Source organism: Scatophagus argus, chromosome 3, assembly GCF_020382885.2.
Source record: "Scatophagus argus isolate fScaArg1 chromosome 3, fScaArg1.pri, whole genome shotgun sequence".
NCBI classification, from domain to species: domain Eukaryota; kingdom Metazoa; phylum Chordata; class Actinopteri; family Scatophagidae; genus Scatophagus; species Scatophagus argus.
Window position 1 is genome coordinate 27,283,507 of NC_058495.1, and position 24,175 is coordinate 27,307,681.

Here is a 24,175-nt window from a genome sequence, read left to right on the forward strand (position 1 = left end):
ACGTGAAACGTCCTTAAAGACGGCGTGTTATTTATAAACCAACCCGGGAGACCACGTTCATAAAACGCTCAATGAGTTCCTCTGCCTTGTGTAACAAACCACACACAAGTTATTTCATGTATTCACACTGACTCAACGTTCAGTTCAGACCTTTACGCTGGCTGGCTGCTCTCGGTCACAACATGTTCAGTGTTTCCTCATTTCCTGCAGCAGTTCTCAGGCTGTATCACGAATCTGGGGCAGCCATGACGGTCGCCTCCTGAGGTGCTCTGACCGACATGCCGATCGGTCCCGGCCGAGCCAGCTGGGCCTGGGCCGGCCGGGCTGCTGCCGCCTATTGGAAGCTTTCTTTATTTTGAGATGGTGAATAACGAGCGCAAACAGCTGGAAGCTCTCACGCTGATGCCACGAAAGGCGAAGCCTCGACAGCAAAGGAAGCGCAGCGACGTGATGTCGAGATTTTCACACCGTTTTACTGTACTTCAACAGTGAAAGCAGTGTGTTTGCGCTGGCTGCCCGTGAGCTCTTCAGCCAGACTTTCCTCTCCTCAGAGCTGCACAGAACAAATGAACAGACACGAAGTTGTGTCTGACTGAAGGGCAGGTTGTTCCTGCGGCGTCTCCTCGCAGCTTGAAAGGAAGCTAAATTAGAAATGTCCTTGTAATTACTCTTTGGAAAGGAGCATTAGTGCAACAGTATGCTGAGCAGACACTGGAGAAAGTGGGGATTCAACAATAATTGCATGTGGATGTAACCTCAAGGGCGAACGCAGTGTTTGATCTTAATTTATATGAATCCCTGATGGGACTTAGCCTACTTTACGGAGCCTGTAACGTCTGCAGCGCCACCGAACGCGAGAACGAGTGTTTCAGTGATGTGCTGGTTACCTGCTCAGGTTGAGCTGTGCAGGTTTCCACGTCCGGCTCCCTACAGGCGACTCAACATGGATAACCTTTCCAGTGAGACCCCCTCCAGGACCCCCACCTGGACTCCATCCAGACCTCCACCCAGACCCCACCCAGACCCTCACATGGTCCCCATCCGGACCCTCACACGGTCCCCAGCCAGACCGCCACTCAGACCCCTAACCAGCCGCCCACCCAGACCCCCCCAGCACCCCATCCGGAGCTCCAACCAGACCCCCACCCAGCAACCCCCCAAAACAATCTGACCAAGACGTGTTCATGCCTAAACTTCACCAAACGGCTCAGCGTGATGAGCCTAACATCACTGGTGTTTATATCACGTGTTTGAACCATGAGACAACATGGGGGACCAAACCTGGCCAAAAACATCCCACAACCAACCAACCAACCAATCAAAAGAAAATTCATTTCATTCATGTTTTAATATCTCATAGATTATTTAATTATACATTTTTTCTTTTCCTGTTTTTGATGGCGGATTAGAGATGAATGAATTGAACCTTCACAGTAATCATACAAACAGAAACATGCAGTATGTGTTTATGTAAGGACGAGTTCACACAAAGGTGGAGGAAACTCCTCCTCCTCCTCCTCCCGTATTCTCCTCCCCTCATCTCCTCTCCTTGGCTCCTGTCTGCTAACGTGTAGCGTATTTCATTTCATACCCACAGCAGTCGAGCAACAGCATCTGTTGTGTTACGGCAACACCACAGGGACAAACCACACACAGGACTGCAGCAGTCTGACTGCAACACTAAACTGTCACTGATTACGATTACTCCTGGGAAACATTCTGGAACAACACAAACTGGTCTCTGCCTTGATAAAAACTATGAAAGCACTTAATATTCAGTAAGTTTCTCACAGCTCATCATGTCTGACAGGAGCGAAGCCACGTGAAAACGCCGTCAGTGGCTTCACCTCCGCAGTTCGTGTTCGCTGAAAACGTCTAACGGTTTTGGGTCACGGACTTCAGCCCGAGTGCGAAGTGTCGGACTGTTGTGACACGTTATCGCAGCGAATCAGCGCAGCCACCGAGTCGAGTCGAGTCTGAGACATTCAGGGTCAGGCGGCGTTTGTGACGCTTTGCTTTTCAGCGTACTCTGAAGGAAATGTCAGTTCAGATTGTTTTAGTTTCAAAGAGATGCCAGCATGAGAGCAAGTGGCAGATTAATTCCAGCTGACAGAATGCTGGAAAACAGAAAGCCAACAAGTCATTTAGACCCGACAAAATAAACACGAAACAAAAGTCTGACAGGTTCTGAAACCGGTAATTAGCAGCCAAATGAAAGGAATCGTTTTCAACACGCCGTTCGTCACACGAAACTGAACATTACATTTTTTTAGAGGAAAAATATTGAGAAGCTTCAATCATATGCATAGAAAGAGACACTGATTAAAATGTGGATCAGTTTCTCACAGGGATGGAAAGAAAGAAAAACAAATATTGTTTTAAAAGTTGATGACGAATGATGATTTAGCGGTCGGTGAGAAGCAGCATCAGTCCCAGGGCTGGACGGCAGTCAGTGACCATCCTGCTCTGGACTGAACTTTAGGGGATGAGAATTTTCTGGCTCTCGGTTGCAGTCCCAAGTCCTGTGGATCCGCATCCATATCCGTATATGAATGCTGCATATTTCTACGTTTGTATTTATATGGGTTGCTAGCAGCAAGTGCAGCCGAGGACTCCTCAGATCTGGGTGAACGTCAGGTTATTTGTAGGAACCAAGTGAATCAACCAAGTGACTCAGGACTCGTACATGTCTATTCCAAGTCACTGAGCGAGAGTGAACATGATGCCTGGCACCAAGGAAACTTGACAGGCAGTAAACCAATCAAGTCAAACCATGTGACCCCGAGAGGGAGGACGAGGCCGTTAACGACTGATTAGCATCACTTCTCCAGACAGAAGAGTGAAGCTGCCACTGCGACCCTCTGACAGCAACAGCTGATCGCAATGTAATCACAGCACAGGCATAAAGAAGGAGAAGAGAACCAGGAGGAGCTGAACTCTGACCTGTGAGCTGCTGACACACACACACACACAGTGACACACACACACTCACACACTCACACTATCAAATCCCAGCCCCCACTGCTTGCTGCTGTGAGCTTCATGACGAGCCATCTGGAGCTCAGATGCTGTTTGAAGTCAACCTGCCAGCCTTCATGACTTCACAACCTGCAAACCCAACCTAACCTGATGGTTTCATCGAGCGGCGATTCAACAGGTGACCAAACACGCGGCTGCGACTCACCTCTCAGCCACAATGAAACAGACCATATGAAAGAGGATGGCCGAACACAAAGCCACTGTTTTGTGTCTGTATGTTCGATAGCTCTCTGCAACCGGACAAAAGTGTCCAGACACCCCTCTCTATGGGTCTCAGGGTTTGGTCTCGGCCCCTGACCTCCAGTGAAGGGAAATCTTAATGCTTCAGCACACCAAGACATTTTGGACAATGCTATGCTTCCAACTTTGTGGCAACAGTTTGTTGAAGGCCCTTTTCTATTCCAGCATGACTGTGCCCCAGTGCACAAAGCAAAGCTCCATAAAGACATGGTTGGATGAGTTTGGTGTGGAAGAACTTGACTGGCCCACACAGAGCCCTGACCTCAACCCCATCCAACACCTTTGGGATGAACTGGAACGGAGATTGTGAGCCAGGCCTTTTGGTCCAACATCAGTGTGTGACCTCACAAATGCTCTACTGCATGAATGGGCACAAATTCCCACAGAAACACTCCAACATGTTGTGGAAAGCCTTCACAGAAGAGTGGAAGCTGTTAGAGCTGCAAAGCTGTCTGTGTGTTTACAATGAGACGTCATTAAAGTCCCTGTTGGTGTGATGGGCAGCTGGCCCAATACTTTTGTCTACATAATGTAATTAAAGCGGTGGAAGTGTTAATGATGTGTGTAGAAACAGAAGAGCAGCCTGACAGTCTGACCTGAACTCAGACTGTCTTCGCTAACAGGATGGAGCTTATTTACTACAGAATCAAGTTGGGCCCTATAATGAAAAAACAATGAGTGTCCTCTACGTCCACTAACATCTGGATTTTGTCTTCAGTATGAAAGCATCAACCAGCCTTCATTCCCAGTCACGTGACTCTGACTGACTGGACTTCCAACAGGAAGTGATGGAAGCAGCACACCTGGGCGATGGTGCTCGTGTTGTCAGCCAACATTTTGTCTGAGCTGTGTGTCGGTGCTGTCGTGCCTGGACAGGAAGTGGAGGAGAGGGCTGAGCACGCAGCCCTGAGGGACGCCGCTCTATTTATATCTGGACTCTACAGGTCCAGGAGGAAGAGGACAGCGTGGAGGGACGGGGAGGCGGAATCACTGAACCTCAATGAGACCCCAGCAGCTCAGCTTTCCACACTCGATGGCTGTAACTTCAGAGAACAGTTTCTTAAGCTAATCTGTGTGAGGATGCAGCTTGACTGTTTGTGGGACGTGACGAATGTGAGCATCATAACGAATGTGAGAAACTCTGTGCTGAGGGCCCTCTGCTCGTTCAAGTGTGTGGTGAGCGTTTCTTCAAACACTCCCAGAGGCACAAGCTGTAATCATCGGTAAGCACCAGCATGCCCCAGTGCTTCTGGTGTGAGCATGACTGCAGAGGCTGTGGTGTGTGTGTGTGTGTGTGTGAGAATGTGTGCGTGTGCATGTGTGTGCGTGTGCGTGTACGTATGTGTCCACTAATGCATGGTTTCTCTCAGTCTTAGCCCACGTGCCCACACTGAAGCTTTCACTGTGCAGTGGGAGGATCTTCATCAGTCTCTGGTTTCTGGAGGAAAACTGAGGCTTGACAAAACGCTGAAGCTGAGCTGCTCAGCTGAACTTCAGGTGTGACTGAAGGCTGGAGAAGCTGGAGGTGGAAGCAGCAGGACGGGACGATGAGGTGTTCTGTGTGCAGCTAACTCAAAAGGAGAGAACACAAACTGAACGGCGTTTGTTTTACCTCTCGTCTAAAATCACACAAAGTCGCTGTGAGCTGAAGCTTCAACAAATAAATCAAAGTTCAAAGTCTGCGCACAGTTTGTCATTAACATCAGAACCATGAAATAATGATTTTATCATCTCTCCTCACCCGCCTGTCTCTCTCTCCTCACCCGCCTGTCTCTCTCCTCACCTGCCCGTCTCTCTCCTCACCCGCCTGTCTCTTTCCTCACCTGTCTGCCTGTCTCTCTCCTCACCCGCCTGTCTCTTTCCTCACCTGCCTGCCTGTCTCTCTCCTCACCTGTCTGCCTGTCTCCTCACCCGCCTGTCTCTCTCTCCTCACCTGCCTGTCTCTCTCCTCACCCGCCTGTCTCTCTCTCCTCACCCGCCTGTCTCTTTCCTCACCTGTCTGCCTGTCTCTCTCCTCACCTGTCTGCCTGTCTCCTCACCCGCCTGTCTCTCTCCTCACCCACCTGTCTCTCTCTCCTCACCCGCCTGTCTCTTTCCTCACCTGTCTGCCTGTCTCTCTCCTCACCCGCCTGTCTCTTTCCTCACCTGCCTGCCTGTCTCTCTCCTCACCTGTCTGCCTGTCTCTCTCCTCACCTGTGTGCCTGTCTCCTCACCCGCCTGTCTCTCTCTCCTCACCCACCATTAAACATGACCTTCTTTAAGTATGTAAATGCTGTTTCAGGGCAGCTTCTGCGGCTGTTCATCAGAGGAAGGCAGATCCACACAAGCCGGTGCACTCGTACCCGATCCGCAGACGTTTGCTCAGTTTGTGTGAGGCCAGCAGCTCGGCGGTGAGACGAGAGCTGAACGTGCTCACAGGTTTTGTGAAGAGTTTCGGGTGCATGTTTGTGGGGCTGCAGGGTACGTGATTGATCCCTCGGGGAATGTGGTGCAACAGGATTCAGAGCACCTGTGAGGTGGTGGGGGATACACAGCAAGGTGCACTCAGTGAAGGTATCACAGCAGCTGCTGAATCGAGCCACGTCGCTGCCAAAGTCGTTACACAAACGCTGTCTTTAAAATGAAAACACAACTCACTCGGGGGCGCTTTACATCTCCTCTCATTCTATCACACACACACACCATCTCTGAATGTGACATTTCTGTTCATAGCAGGGAGTTAACCAAAGATACGGAGGAATATTTCTACCCACGGCTGAAGAACCGAGAGACCCGAAGCTCCTGTGGGCTCCTGAGGGAAACCTCTTTGTATGAGGGGCTCGCTTCAGGTCAGGGTTCACTTTAACCTCTCAGGAAAATATGTGCTTTGCAGACACGTAACGTGCGTCTGTGCTCGCTGGAGAATGTGGTGTTTGCTCGAGGGGCAGTTAAAGGCTGCAGGGTCTACATGACCCTGAACTCCAAGTTTCCTGGAGCAGAATTTACTGAGAGAAATCCAGCATCTTCAGTTCCTGACGCCGACCACGTCTGGACCAAAGTCAGTCAGACAGACGAGCTGAACCTGATTCAGTCAAAGTGTGGGAGGTCACTGAACTCCTCGTTCAACAGACAAACAAACATAAACTCTCCATATCTGCACTCAGAGTGGGCAGGGCTTAAACAGGAAGTGGGTGGGACTGACCACCCATCCAATAATCAGTAAACTTCAGTCAGCTACTCATTGAGGATTTTTCTCCCTGTGGACCACAAAGTCAACCCCCGTGTGGGTTTAAAGTCTTTGCATGTGTGCATGTTGAATCTTCAGCAATAAATACATTGAACTGAATTTTGAATTCAGCGTATTTATGTTTCGCCAAATCACAACAGTTGTCTCATGACACGTTCCAGTTAGAGCAGGTCGAGACCAAACTCTTTAATTTGATTTTTGCAGTTTAAGATGCAGATTCCCACATTCATCATCTGCTGTGGGACTGATGCAAAGTTCTCCTCCACTGTGCAGAAACATCCTGACGATACAAGACAGCACGAAGCCCGCCGAACCGAAGTCATGAGGGGTCACAGCTGAAGCCGGAGCCAAACTCTAATGGCCAAAATTAAAACTAACTGTCACAGGCTCAATTCACAGCCGAAACTGCTGCTGGGGCCACAGCCAGTAAACAGGTGGAAAAAAGTCAAGCAGTGGCCCTTATTTAGCTGTGCCTTGAGTGGGGAAAACGAGTGGAAAAAGTCATTTAACAGCCTCATTTCAGATAAGACTGATCCTTAGTCTGAGAGAAGGCAGAGGCGTGTGAGGTGAAACACATCGACCAAAAATGGAAGCAGGATTTCCTACAGGACTGAAACAACAGCAACAGCTTTTGTGGAAACACAAAAATATGGTCGCAACAGACGAAAAACGTCATCTGGAGACGAATGTTCACTGATAGGGGTAAAGGGTGGTGGTCTGGGTGGACGTGTCTCATACAGGCTGGTGGTCTGGGTGGATGTGTCTCATACAGGGTGATGGTCTGGGTGGATGTCTCTCATACAGGCTGGTGGTCTGGGTGGATGTGTCTCATACAGGGTGATGGTCTGGGTGGATGTGTCTCGTACAGGGTGATGGTCTGGGTGGATGTGTCTTGTACAGGGTGGTGGTCTGGGCGGATGTTGAGTGTACAGGGTGGTGGTCTGGGTGGATGTCTCTCATACAGGGTGATGGTCTGGGTGGATGTGTCTCGTACAGGGTGATGGTCTGGGTGGATGTGTCTCATACAGGGTGATGGTCTGGGTGGATGTGTCTCGTACAGGGTGATGGTCTGGGTGGATGTGTCTCGTACAGGGTGGTGGTCTGGGTGGATGTGTCTCGTACAGGGTGGTGGTCTGGGCGGATGTTGAGTGTACAGGGTGATGGTCTGGGTGGATGTCTCTCATACAGGGTGATGGTCTGGGTGGATGTGTCTCGTACAGGGTGGTGGTCTGGGCGGATGTTGAGTGTACAGGGTGATGGTCTGGGTGGATGTCTCTCATACAGGGTGGTGGTCTGGGTGGATGTCTCTCATACAGGGTGATGGTCTGGGTGGATGTGTCTCGTACAGGGTGGTGGTCTGGGCGGATGTTGGGTGTACAGGGTGGTGGTCTGGGCGGATGTTGGGTGTACAGGGTGGTGGTCTGGGCGGATGTTGGGCGTACAAAGTCCAGGACTGTCACACCAGAAGATAATGACCAAATTTTCATTTTTGGTGAACTGTTCCTTTAAGAAGCTGCAACATTAAAATGTTGCTCAGATGCCAGCTTATCAAAACAGTAGACTATGAGACAGACTTTTGATCGTTTGGGGACGTCTCGCTGAGCTGAAGGTTATGAAGCTGCGTGAGGACACCGGACAGAACACACGGCAGGTCAGACTGTTTAAACATCATGTGAACCTGTGACCCGGGACAAAGAGCTCAGCACTCAGTCCAGCTGCCCGGAGGGAAGATCAACGACTTCTGTGTGACGCAGGAGGCGGCGGGCTCGGTGTCCGAGGCTAAGCGTCTCTTTGCTGTTTGTCATGTTGGTGTTCAGTGGCACGCCGCCGCCGCCGCAGGAATCCGCTGTGACAGGCTGCCACAGAGCATCTCCACTCAATTTGAGAAGCAGTCGAGGAAACACAAGCCAACGGGGGCTGGAACAACGTGAAACCATCACTGATAATCAATTCTGATCAGTTATTCATTCAGCAGCTGAAGCTGTAGTGCGTTTACAGGCTCACTGGCATCCTGGTTAAACATGGAAACATTAAATCCTTTGAGGAACCTGTGACAGAAACCAGGACTCTGAGGCCTGCTCAGCGTCCTGCTCCAGCACACAGATGATCCGGTGGTGAGTCGGTGGTGTCCAGTGCCATCACATATGCTGCTGCCTGCTGGGGCAGCTGCCTGAGGGTGAGGGACACTAACAGACTCAACAGAATCATCAAGAAGGCCACCATGTTGTGGGAGAGGAACTGGACTCTCTGACAGTGGTGTCTGAGAGGAGGATGTTGTCCAAAATAAGGACGATACTGGACTTTCCCTCTCACCCTCTCCACAATGTGCTGATCAGCTACAGGAGCTCGTTCAGACTCAGACTCCCATGATGCACCACAGAGCGACACAGGAAATCATTCTGTTTGTTGCCATCAAACTGTTAAACTCAGCACTGTGACCGACACACTCACTTTATATATACAATGTATATACGGTACACATGTAAATACCTGTAGTTTTAGTTTTATACCACACATGTAAATACCTGTATTTTTTTTTAGATTTATATTTATCTTGTTTTTGTTTATCTTATTTTTATATCTTTCACTTTTCTTTCTTGGTCGGGAAAACTGCAAGTGCAAAGTCTGTACGAAAAAGAATTTCCCCTCGGGGATAAATAAAGAATTCTGATTCTGATCCTGATCCTGATTCTGATCCTGATTCTGATTCTGATTCTGATCCTGATTCTGATCCTGATTCAAGGGCGACACCCACTTTTCACTGTCATCTGAACTTTATGAACTAAGCAGCCACAAAGCGAAGCAGCCTGCCTCCACCTTCACTTCTCACTGCTGCCCTGCGCTGCAAGGTCCCGTCGTTTGCCGCTGAGCAGACACTGAACGCACCACACAGACGGGCAGTGAAGGCAGCAGAGCCGAAGTGCGTCAGCCTCTTAAAAACAGTTCAGATGCGTCAAAGCCCCTGCTGTGTGCGGCTTCAGAAAGCCACAGCTCAGGGTCATGTGTTCTGAGCAGTGAGACCACTGACCCTCATCTGACTCTAAAGGAGCCTTCAGAGGTCTGTGAAGATTCCCCGCCGTCCTGGTTGTCCATGCAGAGGCGGGCAAACCAAACCTGATCAAAGACGTTTTGTTGTTTGCTGAGACTCACGACCAAACCGGCCACCCGTTCTGTCACTGCGCTCCTTGTCCACTGAATACAGTGAAAATACACTGTGAGACGGTGCCTTTCATACCGAGCATTCGTCTTCTCTCTGCGAGCTCACAGGCACTTCCTGTGCATCCATCTTGGCGGACAGCGATCATGTTTTGAACACAGAGCCAGGTTGAAATCCTGCTATCTCCCTCGCACACATGGGCGCACCGAACCCACCGGCTCCGTGTTTCAAACAAAGCGGAATGGGAGGAGTGGGTGGAGGAGGCGAGGAGGCACACATCCATCCTCACAGAACGCTCTCTGCTGTGTTTCCTGTTGGCCTCTGCCTGCAGTCAGACCTACGCTGACAGTTTCTGTGGGCTGAAACGCTGAGGACAAGTTCACACTTCTGCATTTTAGCTTCAGGTGGCTTCAGGTGGCGGGCTGGCCGGCCGACCTTGTACGCTGATCTTTGTTGGTGACAAACAGCGTCAGAGCAAATCTCAAACGTCACAGTGTCAGGAACGATAGCGACTGCAGCCGATCTTAGAGTTCAACCAGAAGAGCGAGACAAAAATTCAACGAGTCTAACAAGAACGACTCACAAAGTCCTGACATTAAAAAGCTCGGTATTTAAAAAGTCATTTCCGGAATAAAAAGTTATCACCACACGTTCAAAGTTAAACCGCGCCGAGTGCCTGACGGGCCTCGATTTTCTGTTTGCTGAGTAAATCCCTGAAGGCTGTTGGCCAAACAGTCAGAGAACAAAAACCCATCGGAGGCTGTCGACTGTGCTGTGGGGTCATGAGATAACTGATGAGCCCCAGAGGAGGGAGAGAAATCTGTTACGTCAGGATCAGAAGTTTGTGTACTTTGAAATGAATGTGATTAAATGCTCCGTTTTAGCATCCATTCGTTCAGTGGTGGCCTGAGATTTGTGGACCGGAGGGGGCTTCCGACTCTGGGAAGCGGATCCATCTCAGCGGGATCCTGCAGACTCAGCAGCTGATCTCATGTTCAGATCCACCTTCCTCTCCTTCATCCCTCTCTCTTTTCTTCTCCACATTTCTCCCTCAGACTTTCATTCCTCAGCTCCTGCTTCCTATCCTTGTTCTGTTCTATGCTAATTAGCAGCCACAGTAGCGGGTCTTTGTTCTGACAGGCAGCTGTGATTTGCATTTACACGACAAACACCAGTTGGCTGTATTTTCTGAGGACTGAAGAGACAAAAAAGTAAATGTGACCTTTTCAGCTTGGATCAAAACCACCAAGCTCACAGCAGATTTGAAATGAGATTTTATTTATAATCAGGTGCAGCGCGGCCTGAGAACAGGGGGAACACGCAGAACAGGGGGAACACGGAGAACAGGGGGAACACGGAGAACGTGCACAGGAAGCCGTCTGCACAGACACGGCAGACGTTCCCACACTAACAGCCTGTCAGGGGCTTCTTCACGTCCGAGTTCTGGATTCTGGTGTTCCCGTCCTGGACTTTGTACCAAAACCATGTGACTCCAGTGCAGTTTAGAAAAGATGTGTTTTGTTCAGTCAAGGAAACACAGAGCAGACAGGATGAGAGTCGCACTCAGAGTCACAAAATAACAGAACATTCACGCTCATGTGCATGAACCCAAAGGATTATATTTACTGACTGCTTGGTAAACTACTGCCACAGCTACGTCTCCTTTATAGACAAACAGCTTTGGAAATAATCAGTGTGATTGATCAACACAGTCTGTAATCATCGAAAGCAGGATTATAATCTGGATGAACCAAAACAACACAGCAAAGGTTTCACTTCTGGGCGCAGAGTTGAAGTCAGATGTTTGCTAGCTGTCTGCAGTCTTTATGCTAAGCTAAGTGGCTGCTGGCTGCTGCTCTGACATTCTGTGCATTCAGATGATTTTTCTGGGCTTGTCCTGAAGACAGTAAGGAGAAATTCATTTCTCCTTTGTAATGTTATACATGCACTAAACCCTGGACAGACTGATGACTCTCAGCTCAGGATCTGGTTTTATAAAACCGTCTTCATTCCAGCTTTGTGCCGACGTGGTGTGTATTGATAAATTAGACTTTAAGTCTTAAACTTTTAGTTTAATCAATGTGGGCAGGTAATGTACCAGCAAAGACAAACTGCACAAACTGCTCAGAGTGGGAATTCGACCCTGCTTTACCCAGCAGATTAATGACTGTCATCATAAGTCCAAAAACCTTCCACCTTCTGATTGAATGGGTCTGTCGCCCTCATACCTGAGCTACCCTGAGTGCCCGTCACGGCCCAGTGTCCTCCCCTACTGTCTTTATGCCCAGAAAAAGTCCATTTCCATGAATCATGTGTCAAGAATGTGGGGATGAACCATACGAGAGCACATCGAAGGGGACGAGGTTGCTTAGTGCACCACCAATGGCCCCTGAAGGCACATCCAAGGTTACACATGAACTCTCACTGAGCTCCTCTTCCTGTCGGCATCTCGATCTCGCTCCTGGCTGGGTTTCTCACAGTGCACCACACGTCTGGGAAATATGTTTTTGAGGAGAAGAAAAGGTCAGAAACTGATGTTACGACAAAATATTGGCAATAGGATTACTGAGGCTTTTATATGTGTGCAGGAGGATTTTGATTCCTCAGAAGAAAATCAGATTGGCTGCTTCTCATTAAGCTCCACACTGTCGTACTCGTGTATGAAGAACAAAGGGGTACAGATTTTATTTGAAGTCAGAACCTTCATTTTACCAGAACTGGCAGAAATGATTTAGTTTTATATCCTTGTCAACATCTTTGTTTGATACGACAGCTGTGCTCTGAGCTGTCTGTAGTTACTAAACAGTGCTGTGATGCCAGTGCATCTAAATCTAAAGGCTGTCATTAGCACGAATGAAGCAGTCAGTGCCAGTCGGCTTTCCAGCCGAACACAAAAAACTGTCAAAACAACAGTTTTCTTCAAAGGTCTTTGGCACCTTACAGAAATGGCTCCACATTTTCGATGAATGAGCTTTCTCGGCTTTCTTGCTGGCACTTCGATGAGAATATCAGGTGTTTTAACGCTGGCCGAACTGGGAATCACGGCAGTTCTTAGAACACCACTTACAGAGGCTTCTTTTTGCTCCCGTTTCAGAGGAGGTGCTCCACCGCGAGCTAAGTGTGCATGCTAGCTGTCCAATGGTGGCCTTAGAAAGCTGAACAAAACACGGACGCGTTCATCAAACCGCTGTTGCTGTTGTATGTCCCACAGAAGTGATGTTGCTATAGCAACCGCAGGCCGGCTTACGTCACGTCAGTGTTTCCTATTGGTGGTGAAGCTCTGGGAGGAGCTTCCCAGTGGCCACGTCCCAGTACTGTTTGGTCTGAAAGGCCAAAGGTACCACACTGCCAGGTGTGTACAGCATTTATACATCTGAGGCTAACACTGAGCTGGTTAGCGTCGTGTAGCATAGAGACTGGAAACTGGAGGAGGGCATTTCAACCCTTTTTACACAGAAACACCACAATACCTCCACAACAAAGAGCCTTCTTTACACCAGCCCTGCCTTCTTTTACACTGCACCAAACCACAGATCGTCAGCACAGCTCTGTCAGCAGATGGCAGCAGGAGTCACTCACTGTCCCCGCTGTAGCCACTGCTCTCGTCCTCTGCTCGGAGGGAACGGAGCTACCGGACCTCACGTGGTCTGCCCACATCGCCCACATCTTTGGTAGTTCATTGAGTTAGCTGCTAGCTGCTGCTGGCTGGTTTTTTGTTTTAAATCTTCTGGTTGGATGCTGCACATGTCGTCAAAAAGTCACGTTTTTTCCATCACTCAGTCAATACAGATATTGATTTGATGCAGTTAATACCTCGGCTACAGAAACAACAATGAGCCCACATTCTGCCATCAAACATTTTGTACAGAACGCTGAGGTGGAACAAAACTACAACAGTCCAGGCTGTGAGCTCACACTGGGACAGAGGACACACTGGGACAGAGGACACACTGGGGATACTGAGGACAGAGGACACACTGGGGACAGAGGACATACTGGGGATACTGAGGACAGAGGACACACTGGGACAGAGGACATACTGGGGACAGAGGACACACTGGGACCGAGGACACATTGGGGATACTGAGGACAGAGGACACACTGGGACAGAGGACATACTGGGGACAGAGGACATACTGGGACAGAGGACACAGTGGGACACAGCACATACTGAGGACAGAGGACACACTGGGACAGAGGACATACTGGGGACAGAGGACACACTGAGGACAGAGGACACACTGGGGATACTGGGGACAGAGGACACACTGGGGACAGAGGACACACTGGGGATACTGGGGACAGAGGACACACTGGGGACAGAGGACATACTGAGGACAGAGCACATACTGAGTACAGAGGACACACTGGGGACAGAGGACATACTGAGGACAGAGGACACACTGGGGACAGAGGACACACTGAGGACAGAGGACACACTGGGGGCAGAGGACATACTGGGGACAGAGGACATACTGAGGACAGAGCACATACTGGGGACAGAGGACACACTGGGGATACTGGGGACAGAGGACACACTGGGGACAGAGGACATACTGAGGACAGAGCACATACTGAGGACAGAGCACATACTGAGGACAGAGGACACAGTGGGACAGAGGACATACTGGGCACAGAGGACATACTGAGGACAGAGGACACACTGGTGACAGAGGACATACTGAGGACAGAGGACACAGTGGGACAGAGCACATACTGAGGACAGAGGACACACTGAGGACAGAGCACATACTGAGGACACAGGACATACTGGGGACAGAGCACATACTGGGATGATGATACATCATCATCCTCAAAAGATTCCTCTGCAATTTTGTGTTACAGGAAACATGAAAGGCAGGAAAGAACAAACGAGCCAATTCTAACATGATTAACATGATTAATTGATCGATTAATTGATTGACAGGTTTTCAGGTGAACCTACCGCTGATGGTGGCTCTCTTCGGCAGAATGGTGACAGCTCCCACGGCAGCGTCCTCCAGCTGGTGGATGGGACTGTTCTTGGCCCCCCAGCTGTCGGACCCGATCCACAGGAAGTGACCCACCTGGTCCGCTCGCTTGCTGGCATTCAGGATCCCCCTGGATTCAAACACACGCCATGACAGAGTCGCACACGTGTGTGTGGTGGCAGCTTTAAAACTTCACAAAACCTTTTTGTCATTGCTTGGAGCTGAACGTATCGTGTATCTGGGTTGAAAGTTCACCAAGTCCAGGTCAATTAAATCACAATGCAATCATCCCGTGCATGTTTACGTCTGAGCTGACCTTCCGACCTGATGCTGTCTAAATGAAGCTTGATATTCACCTGATGTCCTCATCAGAGGCGAACAGGACGACTGCCCGGGCGTACCGAGTGTCCAGCAGCAGGCGGATGATTTTATCAAAGTCTGAGGGTTTGTGGTCATGCGGGATCTTCAGTGACTGAGCGATACAGATTCCACCTGAGGAGACACAAAATGAAGGACGACATGAATACATAATGAATCACAAAGCACCGCGCTTCCTCGTGTATTTCCTGTTAAAAGACGATTCTGCGTTCAAGACAAAAACCTTAAACGTGTTTGTCCAAAATGTCAAAAGCAGCAGTGGAACTTTGTGTAACTGAGGAGTCTGGAAGGAGGAAATGCAGCAGACTGTTTTGGAGCACAGCAGCTGCCTGTCACTTCATGAAGCTCCTGACTTCTCTGCACAGACGTGTTCACAGCGCGAGGAAAATGGCAGCGAGGCCTCCAGGCTGAGACGCTGCTGCTTTCAATAAATGTCACTCAGCTGCAGCAAAACGCTGCATCTTTGTTCTTACGTGGCCCATCTTCTTCTCCTGAAACTTTCTGATCGCACTGAAGCCCTCACAGGTTGTGACATCACGTGCATGACGAGGTGAATCAGAATCAGAATCAGAATCAGAATCAGCTTTATTTGCCAAGTATGTGTGACCATACAAGGAATTTGACTCCGGATTTTTCTCTGTCCTGTGCACCATACAAAATACAAAAAAGCAATAATAATAATAAAAGAAGAATAAATATTTACAAGAAAAAAAAAAAAAAATATATATATATATACATGTAGTGCAAACAGTGGAATGAGGTAGTGCAATCAGTGTGATGGTTCACACAATGGCAGGTGGTTTATGGGGAGATCAGGGAGATCAGGGAGACAGCCTGGGGGAAGAAACTGTTTTTGTGTCTGGTGGTCTTGGCATACAGAGCTCTGTAACGCCTACCAGAGGGAAGCAGATCAAACAGTTGGTGTGCAGGGTGTGAGGGGTCTGCAGTGATGCTTCCTGCCCGTTTTTTGACCCTGGACTGGTATAAGTCCTGGATGGAGGGCAGGTCGGCCCCGATGATTTTTTCTGCAGACCTGATTGTCCGTTGCAGTCTGTTTCTGTCCTGTTTGGTGGCCGATCCAAACCAGACAGTGATGGAAGTGCAGAGAACAGACTGGACGATGGAGGTGTAGAAGATGGTCAGCAGCTCCTGAGGCAGGTTGAACTTCTTCAGCTGTCGCAGAAAATACAACCTCTGCTGGGCCTTTTTTCTGATTAGGTCTACGTGGGACTTCCACTTGAGATCCCGGGCGATTGTAGTTCCCAGGAACTTAAAGGAGTCCACAGTAGACACTGTGTTGTTGAGAATGGTAAGAGGAGGTACGGTGGGTGGGTTCTTCCTAAAGTCCACTGTCATCTCCACAGTCTTGAGCGGGTTAAGCTCCAGGTTGTTCTGACCACACCAGAGGACCAGCTGGTCTACTTCACGTCTGTAGGCAGCCTCATCACCATCCTTGATGAGGCCGACTACAGTTGTGTCGTCCGCAAACTTAAGTAGTTTTACGGACGGGTCCCCTGAGGAGCAGTTGTTAGTGTATAGGGAGAAGAGCAGCGGGGAAAGAACACACCCCTGGGGGGCGCCAGTACTGATGGTTCTGGTGCTGGAGGTGATGCTCCCCAGCCTCACCTGCTGCCTCCTGTCAGTGAGGAAGTTGTAGATCCACTGAGAGGTGGAGGTCGGCACTGTGAGCTGTGAGAGCTTCTGGCGGAGGATTTCTGGGATGATGGTGTTGAATGCAGAGCTGAAGTCCACAAACAGGATCCTGGCATATGTCCCTGGGGTGTCGAGGTGATGGAGGATGAAGTGCAGTCCCATGTTGACTGCGTCATCCACCGACCGGTTTGCCCGGTAGGCAAACTGCAGGGGGTCAAGCCGGGGGCCTGTGATGAACTTCAGGTGGTTCAGCACCAGCCTCTCAAAGGATTTCATGACCACAGACGTCAGGGCGACGGGTCTGTAGTCATTCAACCCCGTGATGGTGGGTTTTTTGGTGGTGACGGAGGTGGGCGTGACCAGGCATCGGTCACAGACCTGTGTGTGTCCCTGTCATCCGAGCTCCTGTAGATTCTGTTACATGTTGAAAATAAACTCATGATCATCGGCAAACCTTCGAGTTTAGCCCAACACGCTTGGCGTCTTTTCTGCTGACACAAACACAAGGTAAAACCAACAGCGAAATCAGTCCTGCTGCATTCAAAGCCTCACGTTCGAGTTGTAACACCCACAGCCACCGATGACATTTGGATATGAAAAGCAACGTGAGGACCCTGCACGAAGAATTTGGCCTTTAAGAGGAGCTGTCATCGTTAAGGCGAGACGAGGGCAACGCCACAAACCAGATCCGGTTCTGTCACAAAGGGGACACATACAGCTTGTGGTAAGGGCAGGAGATACATGAGGGCCGTGTCTCTCATTCTTAGTGATGAAAACGTGTTTTAGCTCAACACGTCACGTGTGGTGATACTGACCCTGGACCTCAGTGGACCTCAGTGGACCTCAGTGGATCTCAGTGCACCTCAGTGGACCTCAGTGGACCTCAGTGGACCTGCAGGCTCCTGTTGATGCACTGCAGTGAGAACAGAGTGCTGGACTCTGATTCTTTCACATGAATAAAACCTTTCACCCACAATATGTTAAAGAATATTTTCCAGTGAAAAACATAAATTTGAAAAATCAGTCCACCTTTTCCAACAGTGTAACTAACCTTTACGCCGGACGTTCAATAAAATGCGGGTAAAAGTGATCACAAGCTGCACTTCCTGTCCACACAGGAAGTTAAAAGACATGTCTGAGCACTTCCTCGTTGCAGTCAGCAGCCTCCTCATCACTTCAGTCAGCACTGTCCCGGTAATGAACCACCAGCTGGGATCTCAGTCCAGAGGTGAACACACCTTCAACATCCACAAACACCTGAGTCCACCTGAGTTGTCAGCCCACTTTCTGCTTCTTTCATCAAAGTTCTCATTTTCCTTTCTTTCTTTCTTCCTCTCTGTTCTGGCATTTTGAAAGAGCTAAAGACTGTAAAGCTTCTCTTATTTTGTGGAGGACATAAAGAAGACAGAACATTTCCTCGTTGGGGTGATGGTTTCATAAAAGCTGAACCCGGTTCAGTTCATATTTCACCAGGCTGTCTGTAGAGGCTGTTAATCCGACAGGCCATCGACGCAGCGAGGCTTCCGTGTGGAGCCTGAGCACAATGTATTGATCGGCACTCGTTATTTGTTGCTCTGTGCGTATTGAGTGAAGCATTGAGAGTGTCACTCCTGGAGGCAGCATGAACACAGTGTGTTTACGGCTGCACGCTTTCAGTGTGTGTGTGTGTGTGTGTGTGTGTCGGAGCGAACGGGCCTTCGCCTCCTGTTGCTCCGTCATCGTCATCGAGTTCAGCACAAACTGCTTTAAAATGACGTCTTATGGCGTCCTTGGCTGTGTGTGTGTGTGAACAGTCGATGTTACTCAGAGTGCTGATGCAGCACAGTCGACTGATTCCTCGTGTCCAAACCGAAGTCATGAGCAAACGTCCTCACATTTTAGTTTTCTTGTATATGCGTCTGATTTTGCAGATAAAATCTGCAGAAAACAGGATGAAACTGCACATTTCCCTCAGATGTTTCCAAGTAAAGTGACTTTTTATTCATTTAGTTACTCAACATCCTGTGATTGACTGGCGGCCAGTCCAGGGCGAACCCCGCCTCTCGCCCGTAGCCAGCTGGGACAGGCTCCAGCTGGACAGTTACTCAACATGATCCTGTTTGTACCTCAGCCAACAGTCAGCCTGCACACAACCCAACACGGCCACCATCACGTCCAAAAGGATCTCCGACGTTTCGTCAGCTTGCGTTCGGCTGTCGTTGGTGACGTTTCGTCTTGTTGCGGCTCGGGTTTTATCACCTGATGAGACCAAACTCCACTTCTCTGCTGCACTACTGAACAGAACGCTTCTCTTAATGCAGATGCAAAGACACCGAAATTTACAACCCTCGTGTGGCTCGCAGCGAAGTGAGAGACAAACATTAAGTTGATAGACAGCCCTCCTTAATTAGGTTCTTCAGTGGCTGTTGATGTACGGCCTTATCACGGTGCATTCACAGGGTTCTGGGGAAATAAATGTTTGCGACACCGGATACTTCTCATCATTACCGGCTGATATATGTGCTCTCAGCTGGGAAGCTGCGGCCGTTCTAACAGAGTCTTGGAATTAAACGACACCGGCGTGAGTACATATCGTCACCGTTTAATACGACAGTCGATGAACGTGTTAGCAGACTCGATCATTCGTTAGGAGTCTCGTTTTTGACACCTGATGAAGTCCAGCATTCGCAAACAAATTAGCTTACAATCTTAATCAATGGGTAACACTCATGTTTGAAAGTGTGCAGGCCTCCCTGTTGAAGCCAGCAGCGTGACATCAGTCCTCAAATCAAATTCAACTGAAACTGAGAAACTGTGTGTGTGTGTGTGAGTGTGAGATCAGATGTGTGGGAGGGGGTTTGGTGTGGACCCCACGTCTCAAACGCCTGATGAATAAAACATGTGGCACCGCGCGTGCTGTGGTCAATACCACCATAACCCCCCCACACCTCATATTTATACTGTAGCTGTTCAAATTTACATCTCAGCATCGGGACTGAATCACCTGCACGTGTTGCATAGTGTATTAGTTTGTGTGTAATCACATAAAAATGTTTATTGAGGAGCCTGAGTGGAGGTCATTTATACAACAGAAATGCTGTTAATAAATCAATACTTTTAGATTAAAATGCTAAAAAGAGCAAAACCTGTAGTTTAGCCTTGTGCTTCCATAAAACAGTCACATTCATGATGATGACAGACAAAAATAAAAGAATCAAAGCTGACGCAACAATAAAATGTTTTTTTTTCTTCCTTTTCAAAATATAGATAGATAGATAGATACTTATTGATCCCGAGGGAAATTCAAGAAAATATGGCGCCTACATTACCCACAATGCACTCTATCTGCTGGCTGTGAGCATAGGCAGGTGTAGCATGACTGAGATGGATGAATATTGACCTGTGCCTTTACTCTCCCGCCTTTGCAGTACACTGTGTGACTGCTTAACAGGTCCCTCACTAGCTGTAGCTTATAATATCAACATTTATGTACAGATGAATTCTTAGCAGTTGGGCTGACACCATTCACAGTTCACCCTCTTTCTGTCTGTGCAACAGTAAATAAAACAGGCTCAAAGTATTTGGTTTTCCTCAGTCACCTTTTGCTCACGTTGCTGATGAAACCACAGTGAAAGTGGCTCAAACAGACGAGATTACGGTTAATATTTGGCTCACAGCTGCTAAACTTTCTTCCTGAACATTTTCAATTTACTTTTGATCTGCTGTGGCCTTTTGTCCTCCTCAGCCGCCGTAGCGTCGTGTACACATGGTTGCGTTTTGGCGAAGGCGAGGGACTGGAGTCCCAGGTGTCCAGGTGTTGCTTCAGTTTGGACACGAGATCAGTTTTGAGCTGCCTTGTTTTCACGTCTGCTGCTTATTTCTGTCTTTGTGTTTGCAACATCCAAATTTAAATGCTAAATAGCTAAACAGAGTAAATAGAGACAAACAGAGCGTTTCATCTGAAGAAGCCCAGCGTTACGTTCCGGTCTGTGAGACTTTCCTGCTCCCCGGAGACGCTCGACTCTGCTGGATTCGTTCCACATGTGGACTGAATGAGGTTGAAGTCAGACAAGCAAACGGTTTTCAATAATGCTGGAATCTGAAATCACATAAGAGAAGGATTCACTTAGAAAAGCAAACTTTGGCATCTTTGCTTGATTAGTCTTGTGAGACCAATCGGGACCGACTGCAGCTGCTGTTTACTTTAGTTTCATGCAGATACAAATTTACATAAAAGTCTTGGGGAGGAAGATTCATGTGCCTCAGCAACTGAAGCTCGAATGACACAAAGTTAAAGAAACCGTCTGCTTCACAAATGGACCCTGAGGGGGACAAACCACGTCCACATCCGTCAGCCAGAGACAAAGAACAACAGACCAAACCAAAACCCTTTGGCTTCAGTTCTCACATGCGGACCAGCTGGCATTTAGCAGCAGGACATTTGAGACGTTATTTTCAAACTTCAGAAATGTCGATAAAAACTATAAACATCTGATAGAAAATGTGAAAGAATTTCCCCTCAGGGACAAATAAAGGAATTCTGATTCTGATAGTAATCAGAGAAAAGGTGGCTTCATCTTGAAGCGTTTGCAGATTAATTCCACATCCTGTCGCTCGTGATTCACTGACATGACGCACAATATGAGGCGAATAAATGCCCGTTTTTATATCTCAGCCTGCGTCTTGACTGTAAGGGGAGCCAGGAGGGACAATCGGGTGAGATTCTCTTCTCTGTTTGGTAGACATTTTGTTTTGTGCAGCGAGATGCAAGAAAATGTTGTGAACAACAGTTCATCTGTTCGGCCCTGCAAGTCTCTCACAGTTTATGGACGTGTCCAGAGAAGGCGTCTTTAATGACCTTCAGTTGCATACGTCCGTCTCTGAGTCGCAGCCGACTCTTACTGCTGTGGAGGACTGTCCCGCAGACGGCCCCCATAAAGACCGCAGACTTACGGCCTCCTCGGCGGGTCCGGTAAGGGAGCCAACCACAGAATTTATCTGGATTACCCATGACTAAATATTGATCTGGGTGATCATTCTTCACTTAAAGTATGTTCACATCCGTGTGTGTGTGTGTGTGTGTGTAGCAGGGCCGTGCAGTCTGCTGAGTTATGGCCTCATTCACTCCAGCCATTGAGTGTTGGAGTTATGGCGGCGAGTGTCAAAACTTGCAAGGTCGAAGTTTGAGGCACTGCCAGAGTGTCGTCGAGGCTGAGCGGTCACAACGACTGCTGGAAGCGAACACGGCGTCAGGATCCAAAGCAGCTTATCACAACCTCATCAGTCTCCCGCACGACAGCACGAGGCGGCGGCCCGCGGGGACGTTTCCCTCCGCCAGGCAGGCGTTAATAAACTGAGAAATGCATGCACGCGCACAAAACATCCCTTTTTTCTAATAATAAAAATGTACACATTATGTGACGTCGTGGCTGGAGTGGATGAATGAAACACCTGCTCATCACACACTCCTCACCTGACTTGGGCGTGTCATTCAGACACTTTGAAAAGGTCTCGTTTTGAGTCGTGATGACTTCTTAGTAAATGTTTGAACTCAATTCGACTCAGTATTCAGGTGAAGTAAAAAACCGTTCAAGCCAATCCGCGACCTCTCTGAGACCAGACCAGACCCAGAAGCCACTCAGCCACAGTCGCCCACTTCGTCTGTCCTAGTGCTGCTAAGTTTCAAACGTGGACGGCATTAAGTTACACACGAACAGGTTAAAATGGTGTGAGATGACGGCGTGATATTTACACGCCGTCGCATGTGATCGGTGAGCCTTGGTGTCTGCTGCATCGATCCTGCTTCGTGTTTCCACTGGTATTAGAGGACATCAGAAATTCTTTTCTCTAAAGTAAGTCTTTTCAAGTCTTTGAAAAAGTCTCCACAGTCGTTTCAAAGTTCAAATAAAGTTCTACTTCAAAAACAGTGGCTGGCGGAGCGAAGCCATTTAAGCCTTTACGGTGCGGGTCGAGGAGGGAACTCTGAATGCCAGCGTGGACGTCTGCCATCTGACCTGTGAAGGAAAACCGGATCTCGGCGTCGTGGCTGCTCGGGTCCCGCGGGAGCAGTTTGAAAGCAGCCAGAGTGTGACCTCCCGCCGTGTCGTTTTATCTTTGTTTCTCAGCCAAAAGAAGCGAGATTCTTTGTCAGTGCGGTGGAGAAAAGACAAGCAGAAAAGAGAGAAGACTTCAGCCAAATCCGAAGCGGGAAAAGCGAACGTGTCACTCTGCGTTTCTGTCAGTCGCTCTGAGTCTGTTGTTCCACACAAAGTCAAGCCAACACACACAGAAGCTAATCACTGACAGCCGGAGAGCACTTAAAACTTTCCCTCTGATGTACTTTCTGTACCTGCAAAAGTTTCCAAAAAAATGTTTCAAAAATACATGAAGAGCAGCAGACAGAGAAACAGAGAAACTCTTTGAGGGGGAAAAGAAAGAAGCAGAAAGTACAAGAGATTCTCCAAAGAAGCGTGCAAAGCGTCCAAACGTGCACACGGGAGGTTTGCAGAGTACTCTGATGTGGTAAACGGACCAGCTGGACCGACCCGTTCTCTGATTGGGCTTGTTTGATGGTTTTCTGTTTTTGTTGCATTCGCTTAGAACTGAAACTCAGTCAGTGATGAAGCACCGGGATTTAAATAAGCAGACAAACACTGAGCCACATTTTGTTTCTGTTGTTTCAATAAAGTTATTGTCATTAAGGTTCATATGTAATCGAGGTGAGATTTTTACTGACATTCAACTGGACCCTTCGGTCGGCAGCTCGTGTCGTCATCTGCCTGCCATATTGGCAGAAATGTTCATGTCAGGTTAGTGCGGATGTTTCATTTTAACGCCGTGAAGCTGATGTTTTCCTTTTTGTGGAAAAGTGTTTAACGTGAAAAGAAATATTTTAGATTTAAAACCAAGTTTTTATTTTTTCTTGGCAAAATAACTGCGATCAGGATTAGAACAGCCTGAAATGATTTTAATCAGATTATTACTCAGCTAAACAGCCAGAAGGTCTAATTAGATTTGGGGTCATGTTTGAATCGTATTTGGGGAAGCTGATTGGATTAAGACAGATTCTGGTCAAGAACGTGGACATTATCCCAGCCTGTGTCCAACGCGCCCTGTCCTCATAAATGTGGAAACATCATGCATATTTTACACTGTGTGATCAAATAAAGTGTAAATGGTTTGCTCTGAGAGAGGATGAATCACAAAGAGACGCCAGTCGGAGCCATTTTACTCTGAGGCCATCAGCGGAATATCAAAGTGCAGCGTTTGTGTTCACCAACAGGCTGAGCGAGCGAGCGAGCGAGCTCGTTAGTGAAGCGGCCGATCGTCGTGCTCGGCCGCAGGTCGAACGCGCTTCACAGCGTTTGATGACAGCTCACAGAGAGTCACAACACTGAGGGGTGAGACTGAGCAGCACAGCGAGTTTCCTGCCTCTGCTGTAAGGGCAGATGTTTTATCTCACAGAAGAGTGAGAGAAGGGACTTCAGGGTCATCTGAAGTCTGTGGGACATGCAGCTAACATGTTAGGCCAAC

At 48.5% G+C, this 24,175-nt stretch overlaps 1 protein-coding gene across 3 annotated transcripts in view; it reads right to left on the reverse strand.

Moving 5' to 3' along the window:
• The window catches only part of LOC124057097 (metabotropic glutamate receptor 7), a 155,167-nt gene that overhangs the window by 59,328 nt on the left and 71,664 nt on the right, over positions 1 to 24,175 (reverse strand). For all 3 annotated transcript variants that reach the window (XM_046385219.1, XM_046385220.1, XM_046385221.1), the window contains exons 3-4: positions 14,989 to 15,124; positions 14,608 to 14,762 (exon numbers count right to left, since the gene is read on the reverse strand). In XM_046385219.1, coding sequence (XP_046241175.1) covers positions 14,608 to 14,762; positions 14,989 to 15,124 — 291 coding nt within the window. The remainder of the gene's footprint in view (positions 1 to 14,607; positions 14,763 to 14,988; positions 15,125 to 24,175) is intronic.